Here is a 26506-nt window from a genome sequence, read left to right on the forward strand (position 1 = left end):
AAATTACGGCCTCCTATGAAGCCCCTGCTGCCATAGCAATTCATCAGCTACTTACTATTGCATCAAAATGGGGGACTGAAGGGTGCATTGAAGAGCTTGCTACCCAGACCACTATAGTGACATTTAAGGGGTTGTCCCCATTCAGAAAAACTGTTCCAGGCACCAGGAGTTTCTGAAGAGGGACAACCTCTTTAAGGGTTTAACAGCAGTAATTGGAGCACAGCCAGTTACACAGCCGGTATCTGCCGGATACAGTTTGGGCTCTGCTCTGTGTATACCAACTCCTGACTTGTGCCGTATAAGTACTGTGGATGTCAGGAAGGGGTTAGAAATCTCCATTCTTGACAGAGGAGAGGATTTTTACTAAGTAAGTTGGAAAGTTGCTAGTTTTTACATGCACTTTGCAATTTTAACTATTAGGCCACGGCCCCACTATCAGTATTCGGTCAGTATTCGATCAGTATTTTTTCTCAGGAGTGGGAGCCAAAACCAGGTGAGGAACAATCAGAGAAAAGGTAGAATAGAAACAAGTCACCAAGTCTGCATTTATCACTCACTCCTGGTTTTGTCTCCCACTCCTGAGAAAATATACTGACCGAATACTGATCAAATACTGATAGTGGGGCTGTGGCCTTAATGACCACCAGACAAGCCGTTTAAGGGCAATGGGTCTGGTTTGGTTCACGTGTGAATTGATTGCACCTGATCTGTATGTAAATTCTTCTGTGTTTTCACTGATTCTCATATGAAAAGGTGGAAAGATGCTAAATAGGAGAAATAACAATACGGGAGGGATCCATCTCATGTCGCCACTTGGCTGCTACATCACAGACTATCAGGTCTCTGAGCGGAGTTCATGTTTAAAAAGAAATCCTTTCACTGCCAGCAAGCAGAGCTCTTGACAAAGTGGAGAATCACAGGAAGGGTGATTATGGATCCACATACATTATACCTGCAGCAATCAGAAGACTTTTCCATGATCATTACAACCTATGAAAATGAATAAAGAGGCCACCTGCTGTGCAGAGCATTCTGTGCCCCAAATACTGCAGGGTAATTGCTCAGTCTGTTGCCCACCATTGCCCATAGTAATTGACAAATCACAGCTGTTTATTAATCTCCATCATGTGACACGATCCACGTGACCACACATATGTCTGCACTGTAGCAGCCATTTTGTTGACTATCACCTTACATACTATTAATTATTGTCTCTGCCAAAATGGCCGCCGTCGCCTGAGGGGAAGTTAGCGCGCTCTACTTTCTGTGAGACAATGGAATTCAACCAATCATTTTTCAAAGCTGTTACCATGACATTTAAATTAGCCAATCAGTTAGCTAAGTGAATCAAGTTGATTAGTGGAAATAAGGGGCGGGATGTTTTCCCCTCCGACCAATTAGCGATGGTGATACTTGTGATTGGCTGAGGCGATCAGTTTGAATGTTGCGGTTAGAACGTTGTTGGCTCAGTAGATGCCGGATGGTGCTGGAGACCGGGAGTGCGGTCAGTGCGGAGCTGGGACGTGAGTGTAAGTATGGCGGCCGGGAGCTCAGGTTATTGTGGGGTGAGGAGGAGGCTGCTGCCTGAGAGTTTTGGAGGGGACTGTAACCCTTTCAGGACCGGGCTGTTTTTTTTTTCTCCCTTTTTTTTCCAGGATCCAAATCTTTTTTTTATGTTCAGCCTTTGTTTTTTTTTTTTTGGGGGGGGGGGGGGAGTGGTTTGATTACTTACCGGAGAAGGGGCTGCAGTTCACTGTATGGGGTGAGTGACTTTATACATCGGCCGTTTAGCGACACCAACTTTTTTTTTTTTTTTATTTATTAATTTTTCTTTATTTTTGAAGGTTGCTGCAGATTCAAACTTTAAATATTTTTTTAAAACTTTTTTAAATAAATGTTTAAAAAAAAAAAAAAAAAAAATCAGACTCTTGGGGCGCTTCAGACGTCTGCTCGCTGTCCCTGCACATTGCTGGATCTTAGTATTAGCATAAGGGCTCGCTCTCACCTGCAATCAAATCAGATGAATGCAATCCAATAAAAAAAAATCGGGTTGCATTCGGACCAATTTCATCCTATGAGTGTGTGTTCTGTGGTTTTTTTTTTTTTTATCCCAGCATGCTGCGATTGCACGCTGGATTTGGATCGCACGCACCCATATGAGCCTATGGGTCAGTGTGAAACGTCGCACTGCACTCGGATATCACCCGAGTGCAGTGCGATTCCCGCCGATGCCAGCGACAGAGGACATGGAGAAATTTATTTCTCCGTCCCCTCCGCAGCTGTGCTGCAATCCTCTCTGTGCGAGAGATAGGAGCACTGATACTCGGTTCCCGCTCGCAGCAGAGCAGGAGCCGAATGTCATTAGCATCTCGCATCGGATGCCATACGATAGTGGGACCCCGGCCTAATAGCGAAGTTTGATGGAGCCCGGCCACAGGCTTAGCTTCAGGCCAAGATGGCGGCAACATGGGTGGGGGAAGGGAGAGGGTGCAATGAGCACAGTGCATGCACCCAATGTCATTAGGCAGGGCTGGGCACCTGCCCTCTGCATTAGGTTTGGCTCCGTACACTCACACCTTGATGGTGGCGTGAAGAGTTAAGCCTCATAAGTGTAGTTTAAAGGGAATCTGTCCTTTTTAAAAAGAACCTGCCATTTATCTTTATTGCACCGCTAGAATTGTGCTTTAAATGTAAGTCCTTTGCCCCCCCGTCTCATACTCCCCTTCATCTGTTTCCAGCGTCGTCGCTCCCGTCGGCCTCCTGTGACCCGCTCACAGCTCTAGTGTTTAATGGAGCTGCACAGAGGCTACTTTTCAATACTCATTCTGGCTCTCATATACTTGTATTGAGCTTGTGACGTAGCTTCTGACTTCCGGCTGGCAGAAGCTGCGCTCAGAAGATGGCGCTGTGGGACCGGAGCAGTGCTGAGAACCAGGGAAGTTCGTTGGAGGGCAGGGGGCTTATAGTTAAAGTGCCACTCCTGCGCTGAAAAAAAAAAGTGGAGTGGTGCTTTAAACTTTCTATAGTTTCATTGCACACTATTATGGTCTTTACAAGGGGCTGTGGTTCACAGGGTAATGATGCATAGCAGCCTAGAGACCCGCCCCAGAGGATCCTATGAGCACTGCATACAAAGGCCCTTATCTCTAAAACAGTTTTTCTGTATCTAATGGAATATCCAGGATAGCAGTGGGCATTAAACAAAGGCGAAACCCGGCCTTGGATCTAGTGACCGGCCCCTTTTTAAAGGTTTGCAGACATATATATTAATTTTTATCGGCAAAGGAAATTTGGGTTGAATTGATGCTGACACTTGCGTGGGGTCACCAGGTGCTGACACCGGCCCTGCGGCTCCAACTCCTGCAGCAGGTGATGTGGTGTAAGGGCTGGGAGCTAGTAACGATTCCCAGGGTCTTTGTGCCCCATAGGCCTAATTAGCAGATGCATATGAGAGGCCTATGTCAGACCTGGTCACTTATTGCCCTCTGTGATTTATAGGGAGAGGACGATGTCTGGCAGAGCATACCCCCCTCCCTCTGCCAGACAGCTGCAGCCACATCTTGGCAACTCAAAGACTGAGATCAGAGGAGCCGCACAAGGGGGTACGGCAGGTTGAGGGGCAGTGGAGCAGTACAAGGGGGTACGGTGGGGGAGCTGCACAGATGGTACGGTGGAGGAGCAGGGGTGCTGCACAGGGGGTATGGTGGGGCGAGGGCGCTGCACAGATATGGGGACAGTGGAAGTAAAGAGTTGTTTCAGAGACCGGGTCTTATAGACGACGTGTATTTCTGTATTGCTGCAGTGTTATTTCGGGAGTTGTAATCCTAATAATAATCTCTCCCCCCTCAGGTCAGTGATTCTGGTTTGTGGTTTTCAAAGATGGGGACAGCAGATTCCAGAGAGCAGCAGGTGACTCCATCTCGTCCACTACGAAATCTCCACCTGTTGCGTGTGATTGACCCCCGTTCCCCTTCGGCATGGATCCCAAGGACCCCCATTGAGGTAGGTACACGTGATGCCCGGTTATGTCTATTGTCTTTCATCCTGAGATGTCTTACCTGTCCGTCCGCTCTGTGCAGGTTGTGGAGTCTCCACAGAGTTCCCACCATGTAATGGCACCAGAGGAAGAAACAGCCGAGCCCTCCAGGATTAGTGACCCGCGCTCCCCCACACAGGGCATTGCACGCACCCCCCTGCGCCCTTCTTTACATGGTGAGTACGTTGTTTCTGTGCTGGACTCCCCAGCTCATGGCACCTACCTATACCGATGCAATGCAGCAGACTAAGGACTAGGAAGCGATGTTTCACTGCTGGCAAGCAGAGAGCATTTTATAAAGTCACAGAGGACTTATCCAGGCACCTCCTTGTGTGTGTATAGAGACCGTTATGACGGCTTCACATTGGGCAGACTGTCAGTCAGTTGATATCCAGCTTGCTGCCGCCTTAGGTAGTGATCACACCAGATACTGTATGTCATTCAGGGCTCTAGGAAAGCTGGGCCGTGACAGCAGCCATATTGCTTGTTGCCCATCTTTCTTGGCACGATAACTAGGACATTGAGTGGCGGAGGACGACTTGAGGACTTCTATTTTCAGGCATCTGTATAGGTTAAGCTGCTATTAACCCTCTAATTGTCTTTTCTTTTCCAGCTTCCTTGGACCTTCTGGCTAAGCAGCTCAGCGAGGTGTTTGTCTCCGAGGATTCTGGGATTGAGGGCAGCCCGGAAGCCAATAAAGAAGCTCCAGCCGAGTCCCCAGACGACCAACCAGCGAGTGACGCGCTCCCTCCACCTGTCGAGGAAGAGAAGGACCTGGAGCCCGCAGAGGAACCTGTGACGTCTCCCGAGCCGCCTCCGCCCGCCGTGCTGCAACAGAAACCAAGGGGCAAATCTCCACGTGCCACAGGTGATGCCACAGAACAAAGCTTTATCTATAGCCTCGTGCAGACATTGTGGCTTTCTGTGCAGTTTCTGCTGCACTCGTGTAACTGCGTCGTCTCCTTTTTGTAGGTACGAAGAATGTTCGCCAGCGACCCAGGAAAGCGTTAGTCTCCCCTGCCCATGGCCGGTCGCCACTGAAAATCCTGCAGGAAGACTGTTCGCCCGGCATGGCCGCGCAAAACCGACAGGTAAGGCTGGGAGTGCACAAAGTACTGAAAAATACAAACCTGACCAAATCCACCTGCACTGATGGGGGTTTGCATGATCCGGACACTTACTGTTATGTCTGAGCCCTATGATGGCATGACGGGACTTGGGGACCACCAGGGTGGTGTCAGAGCTAGGATCTAAATTATCAAGAGACCCCCCATGCTAAGAGCATGTGCCTAGCAGGCTACACCTACAGTGATGGTCGCAGAATCAAAGCTATTGGTGTCGTGATCACTTATCACACAGGTGCTCTGGTTTGATCCTGGGAAAACTTTTAAAGGGACATTCACAAGATTTGTAAGTATTTCCTATCTATAGGATATAGGGTTGGAATTCTGACCACTGGGACCCAAAACTATCCCAAAAGTTGGTGCAGAGCCCCGCTCTCAGGATCCCGGGGGATTAGAGGTCAGCCCCTCGGTGATAAGTAAGTTATCTTCTATTCTAAGGATGGGGGATAACTTTCAGTCTTGGGGAAATTTTAATTTAACTCCATGCTCTGTGTGCAAGCGATTAATGGAGCCGCTCTCTGCCAGCATGACCTGATATCCATCGCTTGTGTGGCTTTTTCGATGTGTACATGATGGGGGGACAACGATTCAGGGTGGGAGCGCAGCAAGCAAAAATGATATGTAGAGAAGATGGAATAAGGAGAGGCCATGTGCCCACGTAGCGTAAACGCTGCTAGTAACAATTCTGACTTCATTACACCCCGTTCTCACTGTGTTTCTCAATAAAGTTTTTTTTTTGTGAGGAGCCAGAAAAAAATACATGTAAAAAGAATCCCAGTGATTTTGCATGAAAGACAAAACGCACTATAAAAACAACCGCAATAATCAGGTCACAGCGCTACTATGTGTATTGGTGCTGGTACCTGCAGAAAAACCTAGCTGGGAGGGGGGGGGGGGCAGAGTTTTCTGCATATAGGAACATGGGCTGAATGTTTGGGGTCTGATTTGGTCGCTCTATGAAAGATCACATTAAACCAAGATTTTTCAAGTGAGTTCAGGTCTCCCAAGTTTCTCTCATTCAGTATTTGAGACGATCCGCTGACGTTTCTTTCCTGTTTGTAGGTGAAAATCAACGCCTTCCAGTCTGAACAGCCCCCATCTCTCAGGACCACGAAGATCTCGCACAGCAGCTGGGAAATGTCTCACAATAAGGAGAACACTCATTACACGCAGAGCGAAAGCTGAGCCCCCCTCCCATTATCGAAGATGTTTGTATATATGTGTACTCTGCATACCGTGTCCCCGCACCGCCGCTGCTGCTGCTATACTTGTACACTACTCCTGTAAATATGTCTGATTTTGTCTGTACCATTGTATGTAGGACCAAATAAATGTGATTTTAATATTGGATAACGATAGAAGTAATATCATACTTTGTCCACTGGGACCAAAGATCCATAGAAAGACCAACTGGATCTATTAAAGGGTTATTCCTCCCTGAGAACGAGTCTCTGCAGCCCCTTCCTGAATGGAGCAGAGGTGAACGTGTGGCCTTGTGCTCTGGGTTTTAAAGCCCCAAACTTTGGAGCTCCCAGCAGTTCTGTACTGCCCCCTATGTACAAGAATATAACTACTATAATACTGCCCCTATGTACAAGAATATAACTACTATAATACTGCTCCTATGTACAAGAATATAACTACTATAATACTGCCCACTATGTACAAGAATAGAACTACTATAATACTGCCACTATGTACAAGAATAGAACTACTATAATACTGCTCCCTGTGTACAAGAATAGAACTACTATAATACTGCTCCCTGTGTACAAGAATATAACTACTATAATACTGCTCCTATGTACAAGAATATAACTACTATAATACTGCCCCTATGTACAAGAATATAACTACTATAATACTGCTCCTATGTACAAGAATATAACTACTATAATACTGCTCCTATGTACAAGAATATAACTACTATAATACTGCTCCTATGTACAAGAATATAACTACTATAATACTGCCCCTATGTACAAGAATATAACTACTATAATACTGCCCCTATGTACAAGAATATAACTACTATAATACTGCTCCTATGTACAAGAATATAACTACTATAATACTGCTCCCTATGTACAAGAATATAACTACTATAATACTGCCCCTATATACAAGAATATAACCATTATAATACTGCCCCTATGTGCAAGAATATAACTACTATAATACTGTCCCTATGTACAAGAATATAACTACTATAATACTGCCCCCTATGTACAAGAATATAACTACTATAATACTGCCCCTATGTACAAGAATATAACTACTATAATACTGCTCCCTATGTACAAGAATATAACTACTATAATACTGCCACTATGTACAAGAATATAACTACTATAATACTGCCCCTATGTACAAGAATATAACTACTATAATACTGCCCCTATGTACAAGAATATAACTACTATAATACTGCCCCTATGTACAAGAATATAACTACTATAATACTGCTCCTATATACAAGAATATAACTACTATAATACTGCTCCCTGTGTACAAGAATATAACTACTATAATACTGCCTCCTATGTACAAGAATATAACTACTATAATACTGCTCCTATGTACAAGAATATAACTACTATAATACTGCCCACTATGTACAAGAATATAACTACTATAATACTGCCCACTATGTACAAGAATATAACTACTATAATACTGCCCCTATGTACAAGAATATAACTACTATAATACTGCCCCTATGTACAAGAATATAACTACTATAATACTGCTCCCTGTGTACAAGAATATAACTACTATAATACTGCTCCTATATACAAGAATATAACTACTATAATACTGCTCCCTGTGTACAAGAATATAACTACTATAATACTGCCCCTATGTACAAGAATATAACTACTATAATACTGCTCCTATGTACAAGAATATAACTACTATAATACTGCCCACTATGTACAAGAATAGAACTACTATAATACTGCTCCTATGTACAAGAATATAACTACTATAATACTGCTCCTATGTACAAGAATATAACTACTATAATACTGCCCCTATGTACAAGAATATAACTACTATAATACTGCCCCTATGTACAAGAATATAACTACTATAATACTGCTCCTATGTACAAGAATATAACTACTATAATACTGCTCCCTATGTACAAGAATATAACTACTATAATACTGCCCCTATATACAAGAATATAACCATTATAATACTGCCCCATTGTGCAAGAATATAACTACTATAATACTGTCCCTATGTACAAGAATATAACTACTATAATACTGCTCCTATGTACAAGAATATAACTACTATAATACTGCTCCCTGTGTACAAGAATATAACTACTATAATACTGCTCCCTATGTGCAAGAATATAACTACTATAATACTGCCCCTATATACAAGAATATAACCATTATAATACTGCTCCCTATGTACAAGAATATAACTACTATAATACTGCCCCTATGTACAAGAATATAACTACTATAATACTGCCCCTATGTACAAGAATATAACTACTATAATACTGCCCCTATGTACAAGAATATAACTACTATAATACTGCTCCTATGTACAAGAATATAACTACTATAATACTGCCCCAATGTACAAGAATATAACTACTATAATACTGCCCCCTATGTATAAAACTACTATAATACGTTATCCGCACACATCTTATGTGCTGTAGTGACATATATGGAGACATCTAGAAAGACAGAGTCCAACGTGGCTGCAAACCTGAGATTTAATAAAACCAGTAACATGTGTGAAAGATGCCAAAAATCTTCGGCTTCTATGACCTAAAATAGATTTTATTTTCCTCTTTCTATAAAACACAAACCTGTTCGAACAAAAAAAAAAAGTGACAGAAAAGGGGGGGGAGGCTTCAGTATAATAAATTAAGTAGATACACACAGATGTCATTGTCTGCAGCAGGAGTAGAGAACAAAAGTGGGGAGGTGCGGGAGTTTGATCAGAAAGGAGTGATTTGGGGAAGGGGGGAGTTCTAGGCTCTGGATCCAATTAGCAGCAGACATCTGAGTACAGTGCATACAGCAGCCACTAGGTGGCAGTGTTTGTATTTTGCTTATAAATGGGGATTTTGCAGCTATGAAGTGTCACACAGCAAATCCAAGAAGGTGCCTGGTATGGAGGGGGGGATGCTGGTGCAGCCCTGCACTGGTGGGCTAAGATGCTAACTGGGGCCATTGATAAATGGACTGTGAGGGGGGAAGGGGAGTTTAGGTGCCCCTGCCTCTGCTGCATGAAGTATCTTGCAAAAAACTCAGTTCCAGATTTTCAGGAAACTATCCCATGATCCTGTGGCGGCTGCCATCCCATCCGAGGTGACGCCGAGGCAGCTGACGCGGTTATCGTGCCCAGAGAGCACACCTGTAATATTAGAGAAAAATGTTTAATATAGAGTTATGTAGCAGTTTCTAGGTTATATCTGGGAAAGCTGGGTGATGACAATATGGCTGCTGTGTGCCTGAGCATTCACTTCTCATGCAGCTGTTAGGGCTCAGTCAGACGTCCGATGTTTTACATATACTAGAAAATATGACAAATTATTCAGATCAGAATTGGGTCAGTGTGTTATGAGTGTCATCTGATTTTAGAGAAATTTAGAGGAAAAAAAACAAAACTTCTCCATTCTGACAGTCTGTGAAAATTGGACCGCACTTTGATGTCATCCGAGTGCAATCTGTTTTTTTTTTTTTTTTTTTCATGGACCCATTGACCTGCATTGCTGATTTTGCTCTAACCTTCAGATCAAAAGCGGACAGGTCTCCGATATATACTGCGGACCTCTGGGTCAGAGTAAAAAATTGGATATGTGAATGGCCCCGGAACATATAAACGGGTATGAGTGCTATCTATGAAAACCACGGATAGCACTCGTATGGAAAAAAATCAGACGTCTGAATGAGCCCTTAGGATGTGTTCACATCTAGTTGTTTATCTTGGATTTTTTTTTTTTTTTCATGGCTGAAAAATCTAAAACAAACTCTTCTAAACTTTTAAACATGCTGTCTTGATGCGGTTTTTATTTTTATTATATATATTTATTATATATCACACACACACTAGAGGCACATTTTCTATGTGTAGAGGAAGCACATTGCAAAGAGATTTGGAGACTTTTTTTAATTTGGATTTTGGTGCAGAATCTACGGCAAAAAAACATGCAAAGAGAAAGATCTGAACAGGTTTTTTTTGGCTTTTTTTTAGTGGCAAAATTGACTTTTTCAATCAGAAACCCCTTCAGGAAGCATTCCTTCTTTGTGGCATTTTCTAGTCGCTTCATTTTTTGCTCTGAAGTGTTTTGGTTAACGTTTTTCAGTTCTTCGACGCTTGGGTAAACTAAGTGCCTGTTCACACCACATTTGGGTCAAGTTCTTGACTGTATTGTGGAATCCATCTGACACTGGATTTGGACGTTCTCCTGACAGATCCATTCTCTATAAACTATAGCCTTTGTAATTCATCTGAGGACCATTACGGTGCTCTCCGGCTTTTTTGGCGGACACAAGTGTAGTCTACCATGTGAGGTGAACTGGCCCTGTCATCATGGCTTCCATTGGCAGCCATATTGGTTTCCATTGGCAGCCATATTGGTTTCCATTGGCAGCCATATTGGTTCCCATAAACGAGACATAACTAAAGGTAGCGATTAGTGAGGTCTGAAATGTCGCTGTCGATGATCCAGTGGATTCCCCATCATTGCTTAGGAGGGTGATATTAACTCATTCCTGTCAGATGAGTGGTGGCCTAGCAACAACGCTGGTAGGAGCAATGGCTGTCGTATGTATAATGTTATTTCCGGCAGCGTTTTACATATTAAAACCCAAGTCTCCAGTATGGATAATTATCACGGCAACGCGGCTAAAGTTTTCCCGTATTCCCACTGGGCAGTTATCATTGCGATCACCAGCATAAACTGAGCCTTGAAGGCTGAATGGCGGTGACAACATGGAGCTGCCGTCTCCAACGAAAACCTCATCAAGGATTGTTAACGAATATGAAACGTTAATTTTAAGTAGAGAAACCAGTTTATGAAGTGATAGAAGACATGGGTCTTCCTTACTGACCGCAATGGAGCGGGGAATGGAAGTGAAATACACAATAGGCCTTGTATCAAAGATGGCTGACAGAAAATGTTGCCCACGGCAACCATCCAGAGTTCACCCTTCATCTTCTATTATTTAGGCACTAAAGGTGGCCGCACCCGCAGAAAGAATTAGGGTGATGGCTGAACAATCATCGATTGGGTATTCCTCTGCTATCAGCCATTACAGTTGTTCAAAATGCCAGTAACGATTAACCCCATTTTTCGTTTTTTTTCTTTGTGATGATGTAAATTTATTGGTGCCATTATGGGGTTTTGATTTACATTTATTGCATTTTTTTTTTATGGAAAGTGCAACAATCAAAAAACTGCAACTTTGATGACGTTTTCTTTTTTTTCCATGACAACGTTTACCCTGCGGGGTTAAATCATTATACACTGCTCAAAAAAATAAAGGGAACACTTATAGAACAGAATATAACTCCAAGTAGATCAAACTTCTGTGAAACCGAACTGTCCACTTAGGAAGCAACACTGATTGACAATCAATTTCACATGTTGTTGTGCCAATGGAATAGACAATAGATGGAAATTATTGGCAATTATCAAGACATCCTCAATAAAGGAGTGGTTCTGCAGGTGGGGACCACAGACCACATCTCAGTACCAATGCTTTCTGGCTGAGGTTTTGGTCACTTTTGAATGTTGGTTGTGCTTTCACATTCGTGGTAGCATGAGACGGACTCTACAACCCACAGAAGTTGCTCAGGTAGTGCAGCTCATCCAGGATGGCACATCAATGCGAGCTGTGGCAAGAAGGTTTGCTGTGTCTGTCAGCTTAGTGTCCAGAGGCTGGAGGCGCTACCAGGAGACGTGGAGGGGGCCATAGGAGGGCAACAACCCAGCAGCAGGACCGCTATCTCTGTCTTTGTGCAAGGAGGAATAGGAGGAGCACTGCCAGAGCCCTGCAAAATTACCTCCAGCGGGCCACAAATGTGCATGTGTCTGCACAAACGGTTAGAAACCGACTCCATGAGGGTGGTATGAGGGCCTGACATCCACAGATGGGGGTTGTGCTCACAGCCCAACACCGTGCAGGACGCTTGGCATTTGCCACAGAACACCAGGATTGGCAAAGTCGCCACTGGCGCCCTATGCTCTTCACAGATGAAAGCAGGTTCACACTGAGCACATGTGACAGACGTGACAGAGTCTGGAGACGCCGTGGAGAGCGATCTGCTGCCTGCAACATCCTTCAGCATGACCGGTTTGGCAGTGGGTCAGTAATGGAGTGGGGTGGCATTTCTTTGGAGGGCCGCACAGCCCTCCATGTGCTCGCCAGAGGTAGCCTGACTGCCATTAGGTACCGAGATGAGATCCCCAGACCCCCTGTGAGACCATATGCTGGTTCGGGTGGCCCTGGGTTCCTCCTAATGCAGGACAATGCCAGACCTCATGTGGCTGGAGTGTGTCAGCAGTTCCTGCAAGATGAAGGCATTGAAGCTATGGACTGGCCCGCCCGTTCCCCAGACCTGAATCCGATTGAGCACATCTGGGACATCATGTCTCGCTCCATCCTCCAACGTCACGTTGCACCACAGACTGTCCAGGAGTTGGCGGATGCTTTAGTCCAGGTCTGGGAGGAGATCCCACAGGAGACCATCCGCAACCTCATCAGGAGCATGCCCAGGCGTTGTAGGGAGATCATACAGGCACGTGGAGGCCACACACAATACTGAGCCTCATCAGAAGCATGCCCAGGCGTTGTAGGGAGGTCATACAGGCACGTGGAGGCCACACACAATACTCAGCCTCATCAGGAGCATGCCCAGGCGTTGTAGGGAGGTCATACAGGCACGTGGAGGCCACACACAATACTCAGCCTCATCAGGAGCATGCCCAGGCGTTGTAGGGTGGTCATACAGGCACGTGGAGGCCACACACAATACTCAGCCTCATCAGGAGCATGCCCAGGCGTTGTAGGGAGGTCATACAGGCACGTGGAGGCCACACACAATACTCAGCCTCATCAGGAGCATGCCCAGGCGTTGTAGGTGGGTCATACAGGCACATGGAGGCCACACACAATACTCAACCTCATCAGGAGCATGCCCAGGCGTTGTAGGGAAGTCATACAGGCACGTGGAGGCCACACACAATACTCAACCTCATCAGGAGCATGCCCAGGCGTTGTAGGGAAGTCATACAGGCACGTGGAGGCCACACACAATACTCAGCCTCATCAGGAGCATGCCCAGGCGTTGTAGGGAGGTCATACAGGCACGTGGAGGCCACACACAATACTCAGCCTCATCAGGAGCATGCCCAGGCATTGTAGGGAGGTCATACAGGCACGTGGAGGCCACACACAATACTCAACCTCATCAGGAGCATGCCCAGGCGTTGTAGGGAAGTCATACAGGCACGTGGAGGCCACACACAATACTCAACCTCATCAGGAGCATGCCCAGGCGTTGTAGGGAAGTCATACAGGCACGTGGAGGCCACACACAATACTCAGCCTCATCAGGAGCATGCCCAGGCGTTGTAGGGAGGTCATACAGGCACGTGGAGGCCACACACAATACTCAACCTCATCAGGAGCATGCCCAGGCGTTGTAGGTGGGTCATACAGGCACATGGAGGCCACACACAATACTCAGCCTCATCAGGAGCATGCCCAGGCGTTGTAGGGAAGTCATACAGGCACGTGGAGGCCACACACAATACTCAGCCTCATCAGGAGCATGCCCAGGCGTTGTAGGGAGGTCATACAGGCACGTGGAGGCCACACACAATACTCAACCTCATCAGGAGCATGCCCAGGCGTTGTAGGGAGGTCATACAGGCACATGAAGGCCACACACAATACTCAGCCTCATCAGGAGCATGCCCAGGTGTTGTAGGGAGGTCATACAGGCACGTGGAGGCCACACACAATACTGAGTTACATTTTGACTTGTTTTAAGGATATGACATCATAGTTGGATCAGCCTGTAGTGTGTTTTTCCACTTTAATTTTGGGGGTGACTCCAAATCCAGGCCTCCATTGGTTAATAAATGTGATTTCCATTGATGATTTTTGTGTGATTTTGTTGTCAGCACATTCAACTTTGTACAGAACAAAGTATTCAATGAGAAGATTTCATTCATTCAGATCTAGGATGTGTTATTTCAGTGTTCCCTTTATTTTTTTGAGCAGTGTATTTGTTGATCAATTGGAAATGTGCGGAAGTAGCAATTGCAAATATGTATATTTTTACATTTTTCTTTAAAGCTCTTTATTTTTGTATAGGGAAAAGGAGATGATTCACACTTTACTGGGCTTTTTTTTTTATATCTTAATATTTTTTTTATTATTATTACGTTTTACTTTTAGTCCTCCCAGGGTTATTTAAACATTTTATGTTTTTAAAGTGTCTTTATATTTTTTTTAAAACTTGTTTTATTACCGTTTCCTTCACATTTTAGTCTTTTTAAGGCACTTGAACATTTGTTTGATTACTTGGAGTTTATATTGAAAATCACATTCTCTTGTAAAGCCTGACCTGTGGCTTATGGCTGGGCTTTACAGGATTACCAAGATGGCGGCAATGGGTGTTTTCAGCAGGCTGCTGACTCCCATGACATCCCGTGGGCAGCCCGCGATCACGTTTCATGTAGGATCAGCAAGTATCCTATTGTAATTCATTGCGAGGATCAAGTAAATACTTCAGAAGTTGGCGTATCCCTTTAAGCAAGCTATGGGCAAACTATAGTGGTCACCCAAAAGATATTTTGACTGGCAAGTAAGTTGTCCTATTAATATGGGGGGGACTCATTCAACTTAAGCAAAGGCATAAAAAAAAGATTAGCCAGTGAAATATTTCCCTGGTGCTGCTTATCTCAGCAAAAACTTTTCTTTTTTGTTATATTTTTCTCCTGGCAAGATGTTAGTTAATGGGATCGTCCATCCATGTGCATTAAATATCTCTTGAGCATCCAGAAATACTAAGTTCAGGATCCCAATCACCCGCCACCCCTGACCTGGTGCATTTTTGTGTGTACACGTTCATTCTGGACCATCGCTAGTTCAGGACTATTAGGAACCCGGGAACTTATATCATAGGGTATGAAAGGGACTCACCGACTCTTTCACACTTTAGACAGTCCCATATGTTACAGTTGAAGTCATCGTATCCAGCCAGGAGGAGACGGCCGCTGCGGGAGAACGCCACCGAGGTGATGCCGCAGATGATGCTGTCCTGAGAGTAGACGCTGATCTCCTGGTCAGCACGCAGATCAAACAAGCGACACGTGGCGTCATCTGAACCCGTGCATATGGCCTGGCCACTGGGGAAGAACTGTGCAGGGGAAGGGGGTTAGACCACCTTTTTTTTTTTGCTTGCACTTTTTTACATGACTTCCCATTCTGCCACCCATTCCCATACTCACACAGATGGCATTGATGTCTGACTCGTGCCCGATAAATGTCTGTCTGCATTCGCCCTGTCGAACGTCCCACAGCTTGGCGCTTGCGTCACAAGCTCCAGATATGAAGAGGTTAAAGTCGGGAGACACGGCCAGGCTCATACAGTCTCCTGTGTGGCCAATGAACACCGTCTTCTGCTGCCCAGTCTCAATGTCCCACAAAGCACTGAGGGAAAATAAGGAGGGTGACATATACAACGTGGATGACTTGGTTATAGTGGCACTGGGTCTGTGAATGTTTATAATCCCCAATATTAAAGCATGGCAGCTGTCTCTGCTGTGGTGGCACTGGGGCTAGTTGGACACCCATTACGGTTCCCTTTTTGAGGCACTAGTTCCCTTTCGTTATTGGGAAACCCATGCCGGGCTGATTTATAGGGCACTAGGGTTGTCAATATATCTTTCTTTAGAGTGACGGATTGTTAATGCTATGTAGGTACTGTGACTGTTTCTGATATAAGGGCATTAAGGCTTTCATCGTTATGGTGGAACCGGGGATGTGAATGTGAAAAATCCCTAATATAAAATCACTGCAGCTGTTTCTGCTGTAGGGGCACTGTGGCTAGTTGGACTCCCATCACTGTTCCCTTTTTTATGACAATTATGTTGGTTCTTTATTGGGGATCCCTTTACAGGCATATCTATAGTTCCAGTGAGTCTATGAATGTGCAGAATCCCTAATATAAAAGCAATGCAGCTGTCTCTGCTGTAGGTGGGACTGGGACTAGTTGAACCCCATCACTGTTCCCTTTTTTAGTAACTTGTGTCCTTTCTATATTGGGGACCCCATTACAGGCAGATTTATGGCGACACTGGGTCTGTGAATGTACAAAATCCCTAATATGAAAGCACTGCAACTGTCTCTGCAGTGGGGGGCACTAAGGCTATTCGAACTCCCATTACTGTTTCTTTTTTTAGCTTTTTTTCCTGCCCTTTCTTTATTGGGTACCCCATCACAGACAGATTTATGGGGGCACTGGAGCTGACAATGTACCTTTCTCTGTATTGGAGTCACTGGGGTTGTTATTGCTATTACTGTAACTGTTTCTGATATAAGGACATTGGGTCTTTCATTGCTTTGGTGCCACTGGGGCTTTCTTTATGTAATTTGTTATGGAGGCACTGGGGCTTTCATTGCTTTGGAGATATTACAGCTATCACAATTATGGGGACACTATAACTGTTTAGTATGCCTTATATCTGTCATGATTATGGGGAGTCTGTCTTTGAGAGATATTATAGTTGTTGTGATGGGGGTACTGTGGATATTACTGTTTTAGGTGCCTTGTAGATGTCATGATTAGGGGACACTGGGAGTCTGATCGTTATGGGGGACACCATTGTCAATGTAATGAGGTTTTGCAGCGATCACTGGTCCCGAGGGTCGTACAGCTGTCTCTTTTGTGGGGCCACTGGATCTGTCACTATTATAGTGGTACTGTAAATGTTTCTGTGGTTTCTATACACTAAGAACAACATGGCTGTCATTGTTATGGGGCACTGTAGCTGTATCTGTCATAGGGGCATTTTTTGGGGGGCACTGTAGCTGTGCCTGTTATGGGGTCACTCTTGCTGTGTGTTAGGGTAGCATTGTGGAGGTCATTTTTTAGGAGGTAAAAAGAAATTCAGCTCCAACAAACCAATGAAATTGCTTCATGGCTTTATTTGAAAATCCACAGGAAATAAGACAGACACCAGTGCAATTTCTGATGCGTTTCGGATCAAATAGATACTATGATTAAGGACCATATTTGATCCAAAACGCGTCAGATTTTGCACTGTTGTCTGTCTGTCTTGCTTCCTGTGGATTATCAAATAAAGCCATTAAAAATTTTCAGGAACAGTAATGGGGGTCCGAATTGCCTCATGAGGGCACAGAGGCTCTCAATATTATTTTTCCAACCCTCAGCACTTACCAGGTGGTGTCTCCTGAGCTGGTTACAATCTGGTTATCATCCAGGAATCTACAGCAGGAGAGATAACCTGCGGATTACAGCAAGAAAAAAGTGTGGATGATTTGCAACACTGAAGTCTAATATAACCACAATACAAGAATGTTCCCAATCACTGACAGCAAGGAAAGATTTTGTAACTGGTGCAATATTGAGAAAATTAATTGCAAAGTTATAAAAGTTTCAGAAGTTTAAGAGTGGTCAGAAACTTGTGGACAGGTGCTATGTTTTTCTGTTGGGAACACCCCTCTAATAAATTGTCTTCAGTTTTCTCAGAGCCTCGTATATGGAGTATAATGGGGGGAGGGGGGGGACACTGACCTGTGTGAGCCGCCAGCTCCCTGCTAACACGAACGTTTCCCTCACGCGTCTTCAAATTGTAGATAGAGCACATGTTGTCTAAACCACCGCAGGCAACAAAGTTCCCAGAGGGCGCATAGGAGCAGGTCATCACCCAGGAAGATCGCAGGGGGATGGCGTGGACCTGGAAGAGGACGGAAGACATGATGATGAAGGTGGTGGGGGGTAATACATCATAATAAGAGGTTTGGGACGGTCACAGCTCAAATGGGTGCAGCGCAGATGGAGCAGAATGGATGTAGGTGCAAGAAAGGGTGTTCTCATTCACTGACTGCAAGCAGAAATCCTGGAAATGGTGAAGAATTGAAACCCAAAGGGGAGAAAATTTGACTTAAAAAAAAAAATAAAATGTCTTTTATGATTTGCACCACATCATTTAGTTTGGCCACGATTCCTCAAGCCGTTTTCATCAGTTTTCTGTCACAAGATGTGGATGGATTTTTGGCACAGCTCGTACTTGCGGGAACGTTGTGATTTTTGGCGTTTTTACGTCACCTTTTTGAAAAGTGAGCATAGCTTGGCTACTCCCCCTTTCCGCTGAGCTCTGCCCACTTTTTGAAAAAGGGGGTCAGACCTGGCCGGGACTGGTGTAAAATCTCCAAAAGTTGTGTATTTTTTTTTGAACAATTACAAGTTGTGCAAAAAAATTGCAACTTTCTAAAAGGTTGGTGAACACTCTGTGTTTAAGAAGGGAACTTGGTCTTAGCAGAAAGGGGGGCCTGGTATGTTGTGAGACAGTGAACCAAAATAGTGGTGGAAATTTCTGGTACAGAGTAAGCCAACTAATAAGCGTAGTGATAAATATGCACCAAAGTATATTAGACAGTTAAAGAACTTTTCATTTATACACTGATTAAACTTTATTAAAATTGGGAAATCCCTTAAGCTTTTTTCCTCTCCGCGGAGAATCGCTAAAAATATCATTGCAACAATCTGGAATGTCTGATCCTTCCCATATCGGGTCCCATTAGTTGTGAATTAAAGCGTTATTCCCATCTTCACAGATAGATTTTGTTGGATCGAGGTTGTAAAAACAAGCACTTTTGCAATTTACTGCTTATTAAAATTTTCAGCCGTTCTTGAGATATTAACGCCATTCTTTTGTTTACATTTCGTTGCCTTGGAGACCGACCACCAGTGCTAGACAGCGGAACATGTACAGTGTTTACCAGCTCTTTTCTACTGAGCTTGTCGCACTGTTTTGAAGCTGGCCAAGATCACTGGACCGTGCTGTTACCTACTAATCTAGCTCCAGAGCAGTGCTTACAAGTTACATCAGCGGTGGTCGGTTTCCTTGGCTACCAGCTGTAAACAAAAGAAAAGTGTTAATATCTCAATAACAGCTGAAAATTTTAACACACAGTAAATGTTTTTACAAAGTCTATCCGACAATAGCCATCTGGGAAGATGGGAATAGCCCTTTAAAGGAATAAGGGACAATGTCACTTTATATGTTACATTTTCCAACAAGAAATCTGTCTATGGACATCCTTAAAGGTCATCAAAGCTGACCAGATTATCATGGAATGCCCTGGTCGACCCCATAATAAGGACTGCACCACAAGCATCTATGAGGTCCACCAGAAGCCTCCTTTGAAGCTCATCACTTGCCATCTTGGGGTCTTTCGTTTCATTGTAGAGGGTGGCACTTATCCCGGACTCACCTTGTTTGTTGTGTATGTGTCCCAGACAATAAGTTTTCCATCCTGGGAGGCGCTGACCAGGAGCCTGCATGAGACGATAGACCATAGAGTCATATAGAGAAACTTCAGAAACCTAAAACAATTCTATTAAACTCTTTCTATATAGAGCACTCCAACCCCCAAGGTGACATGACCACTAGACATGACCATAAGACTATACCTTGAGTCAGTCGACCAATGCATTGCGTAGATTTTCGCCAGGTGACCACGCAGCGTTCTCCTAGTGCGTAACTGTATACGTCCAACTACCTCCATCCCAGATGTGATCTGAGGGGAGAAGTTGTAAGCGGTCATTACTTATTACTAAGAGAACACAACAGAAACGAGGTTTTCCCCCAAAAAGGACTCACCTGTTCCAGGGTGGTGTCTGCACATTGTTTTCTGGCATCCTGAAAGCAAATAATGAAGATATATGAGGACGGCAGAGATGGAAGGACGACCTTACTACTGCAAGATGCTAATACCGGAGGTAGAAGACCAGTGTCCTTCTACAGATCCAAATAGTGTTATGTCACCTGGTCATATGGCCACATACTTGTAAGCCCTGGTCTACCATCGGCCAAGATTCCCCATCAGACGACCTAATGAGTACTCTCTTTAGTGAACGCCCAAAGATCTTAGGCGGAGGTTGGAGGAGCCAAATGTTCTAGATATGGCCAAGTAGACAAGGTTGGAACCAGGTAGGACAGGGTCGGACACAGGCAGAAGAGGGCCCCTGTGCTAAATCATATATGGGCCCTTTGCAGTCCAATAGCTCTTAATAATGCACAAACCCTTAGATCTTGGGCCAATGTGCGACTGCGCAAGTTGCACCAATGGTATGTCCACCCCTATGGTAGGACATGGGATTATTGTGAAAGGGTCTCAGACTAGTCATGATTGGGAATAATTTAGTTGCCGCAGTATCTAAAAAAAAGTCAAAATTTAACTTCAGCCAAGACCATTTTATCATGTTTATGCTCTACTCATCCAGAAGATATTTTAACTCAAAGTGAATGTGTCATCAGAAAATTACCTATTGTTAAAATCAGGGTTTTGTGTTAAATTTATGTTGTTTTACAATCTTTATTAAGAATCAAAAATGAGAAATCTTGCAATTTTCGTATTGGCAAATGGAGCTCTTTTCTTTCAGGAAACAATACATGTACATTAGCAACAATAGACTGACCCCTGACCTTATCTTTTGTATTGACGTGTCTAATAAGCATGTGCAAAGGTCATTGTGAAGGGAGGAGGAGGAGGAGAGCTGTGACATCTCCTATTGTGATCTGTGATACTAGTCTAGTATCCACAGTTTTAAACTTGCCCTAAAAACGTATTTCTTTAGACTGTCCTATCACTTCACCTCACTAATCTAACTATTCCAACTTTTCATCAGAATGTGGTCCCTCCTATCATCTGCTCCCACATCCTCCATGCCCTCAGTAGCAGTTTGTGTCTGTACTGATAGATCCTGGCTGATGACCGATTCATGCAGCATTATTGCATGAATTCGATATTGTTATTATTATTATTATTATTAATAGTGGATCGTGTGTTATCAGTTGTGTATAGAGGTGTTACCTGTCATTGTCATCCTGCCTCTGATGATAAAGAGTCTGCTGTAAACTCTTTTTAAAAGGACAGAAAGTAAAAGTCTAAAAACGCCCTAGTGGCCAATGTGAAAATTGCAAGATTACTAGCTTTGTATTTTAACAAAGTTCATGACATAGAAAATTGTTTGCTAACATTTTTTAAAAATACATGTAACACAAAAACTTGATTTGAACAATAGGTTATTTTCTGACCACACATTTCACTTAAGGAGTCCGCACACGGCTAATGCGGGTCTGGCCAACTCTCTAATGTGGATGGAGGTATCAATAAAAATAACACAGAGAGGAGAAAGGTGACCTACCGCAATCTGCTTCTTCAGTGCTTCGGCTTCCTGACGTAGCTCCTCAAGCTCCCCCATCTTGACAACTCTGCTGACACAAACAGGGAAGGAGACTGAGAATATTCGGAGATCAGGGAGAGGGGTGAAAGCCGCCGGCCACCGCCAGAAAGTCAATCTGTCCGCTACACACCGACACGGTGATATCTTGACATTTACAAACAGCTCAGATAAGACAGAATAAGTTTTGTTAAATGTATTTCCTGATTTCGTGAGTAACAGCTATTTTTTCAAGTTTGGCTCAGAAATATTCGGAGTGCTGCTCCACCGATACCAGAGAATAACATTTTGGGGCGTCCAGGAGGAAGTCAGTATACTATGGCCTCCGGTGCATCCAAACAAAGCAAAAAAAGATATTCAGCCGTGTGGATGTAACCTCACAAATTATATTACCACAACTAAGGACAGTTAGGGGTGTACAAATCCATGCTGTATGGGCCCAGGATTATTTTTGCTCCCGTCTCTGATATTCTGTGGTTAGTGCCCTTGTTACCCCAAGGTCCATAGGTTTTGTGCCCTAGTATCTGGGGTGCAGTGTTTTTTTTAAGTCAGTGGTTTAGTGTCCTAGCCCTTGGTATCCAGCGGTTTAATGCAACCCCAATTCCAAAAAAAAGTTAGGACTCAGTGATAAATATAAAGGAAACAAGAGTGCAATGATCTGGAAATCCCTTTTGCCATATTTTATTCACAGAACACAGAACAGATCAGAAGTTGAATGGTGGACATTTCCCCATTTCATTTGTGTAGCCTTTCCTCTCATCCGGTAAGTATAGAGACAGTTTCTGGAGAGGAACGTTGTCCCCTTCTTGTCTGATGTCAGGTTCACGCTGCTCCTCAGTTCGGGGTCTTTGTCAGATTTTTTGTTTTATAATGCCTCAAATGTTATCTATTGAAAGGTCCGGACTGCAGGAGGCCGGATCATCCCCCAAACTCTTCTTCTGTGGTGGTGGCAGTCTGTGGTTTACCATTGTCTTTCTGAAATATTCAAGTCCTTCCCTGAAATAGACATTGTCTGGATGGAGCTGATGTTGTTCTAGCACCTCTATATAACGCTCAGCATTGATGGCGCCTTGCATGCGTGCGCTTCCCCCGCCATTGGCACTAATGCCCCCCATACAACAGAGATGCAGAGCTGTGCGCTGATAACAAACGGGATGGTCCCTCTCCTCGATAGCAAGCTGGATGGTCCCTCTCCTCCTGAGTCCACAGGACAGCACTTCATGTTTCTATGAAGAATTTCACATTTTGATCCATCCAACCACAGGACAGTTTTCCATTTTGTCTCAGTCCAGTATAAATGCTCTTTTCCTGAATTGTGCTGACATATGCTTCTTCTAGAAATTTTCCTGAGCCCAAGCAGTGACTTGTGCGACCAAATCATGCCTGTGTTCAATTCAGTGAGACCTGAGGGCCTGCAGATCACGAGCATCCGATATTGACCGTCGGCCTTGTCCATTGTGCACATGGATTTCTCCAGAATTACTGACTCTTTTGATGTCATTTTATCCTGTAGATGGAGAATATTCACAGTCTTTGTAATTTTATTGCTGAGAAACATTTGTCTGGAATTGTTCCACAATTTTTAAACACAGTCATTCACAGATTGGTGGCCTCCGACCATCTTTGCTTCTGAGAGACTCTGCCTCTCTCACATGCTTTTTTTATACAGTCATGTGACTTAGTTGAAAATTGACCCTACACCTATTTTCCATTGCACTTACTTTTCCAGCCTTTTGTTAACCCTGTCCCAACTTTTCTGAGATGTGTCGCTGCCATCAATTTCTAAATGAGTTATTTTTATTTAAATGAAATGGAAAAATGTCCAAAGTTCAACTTCTGATCTGTTCTATTGTAACGGGTCTGGGAGGTGGAACCTCTGAGCAACTATACAAGGGGGCAGTCCTTGTAAGGAAGCGGGTGGCTCCCAGGGAAGGCGGGCAGGTAGTCACGGCTAGTGATGGGGACAGTCTCTGGGTAGAAGGGCAGGAGGACACGGCAGGTGACAGGGACAGTCTCTTGACAGGCGGGTGGTCACGCCAAGTGACGGCAGAGCCTCCAGGTAGGCTAGCAGGCAGGTAGCAGGTGGACGCTCCCAGGTGAGCGGGCACGAGTCTCTGGACTGGCCGGTGGTCACAGCAAGTGACGGCTCCAGGTAGGCTAGCAGACAGGTAGCAGAGAGGCGCTCCCAGGTGAGCAGGCAAGAGTCTCTGAACAGGCAGGAGGTCACGGCACGAGACGGTAGAGCCTCCAGGTAGGCTAGCAGGCAGGTAGCAGGTGAGCACTCCCAGGTGAGCGGGCAAGAGTCTCTGGACAGGTAGGTGGTCACAGCACGTGACGGCGGAGCCTCCAGGTAGGTTAGCAGACAGGTAGTAGGTGAGCGCTCCCAGGTGAGCGGGCAGACTGATCCATAGACAGACAGGCAGGGCTGGTAGGCAGACTGTCGGACCGCAGATAGGTAAGTAACAGGCAGGAATCTGGCAGGTGACTGGCAGGTAACTGGTAACGGGACCTGAGGGCTGAAGCAGAGTTGAAAGGCTTTGCAACAACATTGCTCGGGCACCTCCATTTTGGAGGAGGAGCCTTATATATGGGAGGTCCTCCGGCAATTGGCCGGGGACTCCTTAGGACGGCGCGCGCGGTCCCTTTAAGAGAGGGGGAGCGCGCGCGCACCCTAAGCACACTGTCGGGGAAGGAGCGCGTGCCGGAAGCAGCGGGGAGAGAAGCGCTGGAGGACGCCGCGCCAGGAGCGGGGAGGTAAGAGGGACGGCGTCTCTGCCTAGTACGGGGCAGAGACGCCGATGCTACATCTATTTTCTGTAGTGAATAAAATATGGCAATAAGAGATTTCCATATCAGTGCATTCTTGTTTTCTTTACATTTTACATAGCCGCCCAACTTTTTTGCATTTGGGGTTGTACATTGTGCCCTGATACTGGTGTCTATTAGTTTAATGACCTAGTCCCTGGTTTCTAGTGGTTTATTACACTAATGTCCTGTTCCTGGTATCTGTTTGTTTAGTACACTGGTCTCGGGTGTGTTGTGAACTAGTGCTTTAATCCATGGTGTCCAGTTGCCTGTTACCCCTTTTGTTTAGTGCCCCAATTCCTGGTGTCTAGTGGTTTAGTGCTTTAGTCCAGGGTGTCCAGTGGTCTGTTACCCTCTTGGTTTAGTGCCATAGTTCCTGGTACCATGTGCTTTAGTACCTTAGTCCTTAGTGTACAGTGGTTTGCTAGCCCATTGGTTTAATACTGCCTTAGTCCATAGTTTCTAGCTTTACACTCTGGTGCCCAGTGGTTTAGTTCCTGAGTCCCTGGTGTCCGGTGGTTCACTACCACATTTGTTTAATGACCTAGTTTCTGAAGTATAGTGATTTAGTGCCTTAATCCCTGTTGTCCATTGGTATGATTTAATTCCTTAGTCCCTGATATCCAGTAGTTTAGTGCCTCAGTCCCTGATGTCCATTGGCTTGCCCGTCCATTGGTTTAGTGCCCTAGTCCTCGATGTCCTGTTATTTAGAGCCTTAATCTCTGTTGTCTGGTGCTTTATTGCTCCATTGATTTAATGCCTTACTCCTTGGTGTCCTTGTGGTTTGTGCCCTAGTCTGGGGTGTGCAATGTTTTAATTTTTTTACTCCACTCAAGGTGAAAAAAATTGGGCTGCTGGAGAACTATTCCATGGGTAAGTCCAGCATTTGACTAGTAAGGTATTTGTGGTCGCCTAATCCAGAGGACACCGTACATTACGTTATCCATGAAAGGGCAAGAAACTTGGCTCCAGCAGATCGAGAGCTTGACTCAACAAGAACAAGACTCACCAAGTGATAGACAGCCATTATAAGGGGATTTCTAATATTGGGTGCCCACTGTTTGGTGGACATTACTGTTTAAATAGAACATGGTCTACGTAAACTTTCAGCGGATCCTGTATTTTCATAGATCATGGATCCTCTGAGATCATCATCTATGGCTTCGTAGATCTATGAGGGTATACATGTTGATGATCTATCCTAGGCCACCAGTGTGTAATCATTGGAGGTTCAGACCATCTTTGTGTCTACGGCAGCTTCACTTATGGACTCACAGCCCCAGTTCATCTTTCTCAGTCAAAGTGAGTAAAATAAGCAGGAGAGGACTGCACGCAACGACAGGTCGCTCCATTAATACTGTGCCTTACTCCTTGGTGTCCTGTTGTTTCTGCCCTAGTCTGGGGTGTGCAATGTTATTTTTTTACTCCACCCAAGGTGAAAAAAATTGGGCTGCTAGAAAACCATCCCATGGGTAAATCAAGCATTTGTGGTCGCCTAATCCTGAGGACCCCGTATATTAGGTTATCCATGAAAGAACAAGGAACTTGGCTCCAGCAGATCGAGACCTTTACTCAACAAGAACAAGACTCACCAAGTGACAGACAGACATTATCAGGGGATTTTTAATATTGGGCGCACACAATTTGGTGGACGTTACTGTTTGAATAGAACATGGTCTACGTAAACATTCGATGGATCCTCTATTTTCAGAGGTCAGGGATCGTCTGAGATCATCATCTATGGCTTCGTAGATCTATGAGGGTATACACATTGATGATCTATCCTAGGCCACCAGTGTGTGATCAGTGGAGGTTCAGACATCTTTGTGTCTACGGCAGCTTCACTTATGGACTCACTGGCCCGGTTCATCCTTCTCAGTCAAAGCGAGTAAAATAAGCAGGAGAGGACTGCACGCAACGACAGGTCGCGCCATTAATACTATGCAAATCGTGCACTTTAAGTCCTCCCGGATTTGCCTAGTTTATCCATAGAATTTGAGCTCCGGGCACAAGAGACACTTTCTGTTCCCACAGAGACCAATCATGCAAGGAC

The 26506-nt window shown here is 44.7% G+C and overlaps 2 protein-coding genes across 2 annotated transcripts in view; one reads left to right on the top strand and one right to left on the bottom strand.

The window, feature by feature from the left end:
• The first annotated feature begins 1385 nt into the window (after positions 1-1385).
• Positions 1386-6513, top strand: CDCA3 (cell division cycle associated 3). Its single transcript, XM_073684862.1, has 6 exons — positions 1386-1529; positions 3850-4002; positions 4080-4212; positions 4650-4904; positions 5009-5127; positions 6223-6513. The coding sequence occupies exons 2-6, from the start codon at positions 3880-3882 to the stop codon at positions 6343-6345; spliced, it is 753 nt and encodes a 250-aa protein (XP_073540963.1). The 5' UTR covers positions 1386-1529; positions 3850-3879; the 3' UTR covers positions 6346-6513.
• Positions 6514-8887: 2374 nt separating this feature from the next.
• Positions 8888-26506, bottom strand: part of GNB3 (G protein subunit beta 3) — a 32630-nt gene continuing 15011 nt past the window's right edge. The window contains exons 2-10 of the mRNA XM_073684860.1: positions 21613-21679; positions 20066-20104; positions 19876-19982; positions 19677-19740; positions 17974-18136; positions 17617-17683; positions 15665-15866; positions 15357-15573; positions 8888-9552 (exon numbers count right to left, since the gene is read on the bottom strand). Of these exons, the coding sequence (XP_073540961.1) occupies positions 9446-9552; positions 15357-15573; positions 15665-15866; positions 17617-17683; positions 17974-18136; positions 19677-19740; positions 19876-19982; positions 20066-20104; positions 21613-21669 (1023 nt within the window). The 5' untranslated portion in view covers positions 21670-21679 and the 3' untranslated portion in view covers positions 8888-9445. The remainder of the gene's footprint in view (positions 9553-15356; positions 15574-15664; positions 15867-17616; positions 17684-17973; positions 18137-19676; positions 19741-19875; positions 19983-20065; positions 20105-21612; positions 21680-26506) is intronic.

This window comes from Phyllobates terribilis, unplaced genomic scaffold (genome assembly GCF_046119375.1).
Source record: "Phyllobates terribilis strain yellow unplaced genomic scaffold, ASM4611937v1 Scaffold_5__5_contigs__length_657084704, whole genome shotgun sequence".
Taxonomy (NCBI): domain Eukaryota; kingdom Metazoa; phylum Chordata; class Amphibia; order Anura; family Dendrobatidae; genus Phyllobates; species Phyllobates terribilis.

Excerpts from the sequence above, each read along its gene's own strand:
- CDCA3 (XM_073684862.1), top strand. The coding sequence starts at position 3,880 with ATGGGGACAGCAGATTCCAGAGAGCAGCAGGTGACTCCATCTCGTCCA. Across the intron at positions 4,213-4,649 it reads CCTGCGCCCTTCTTTACATG|CTTCCTTGGACCTTCTGGCT; the intron begins GTGAGTACGTTG and ends TTTCTTTTCCAG. Across the intron at positions 4,905-5,008 it reads CAAATCTCCACGTGCCACAG|GTACGAAGAATGTTCGCCAG; the intron begins GTGATGCCACAG and ends TCCTTTTTGTAG.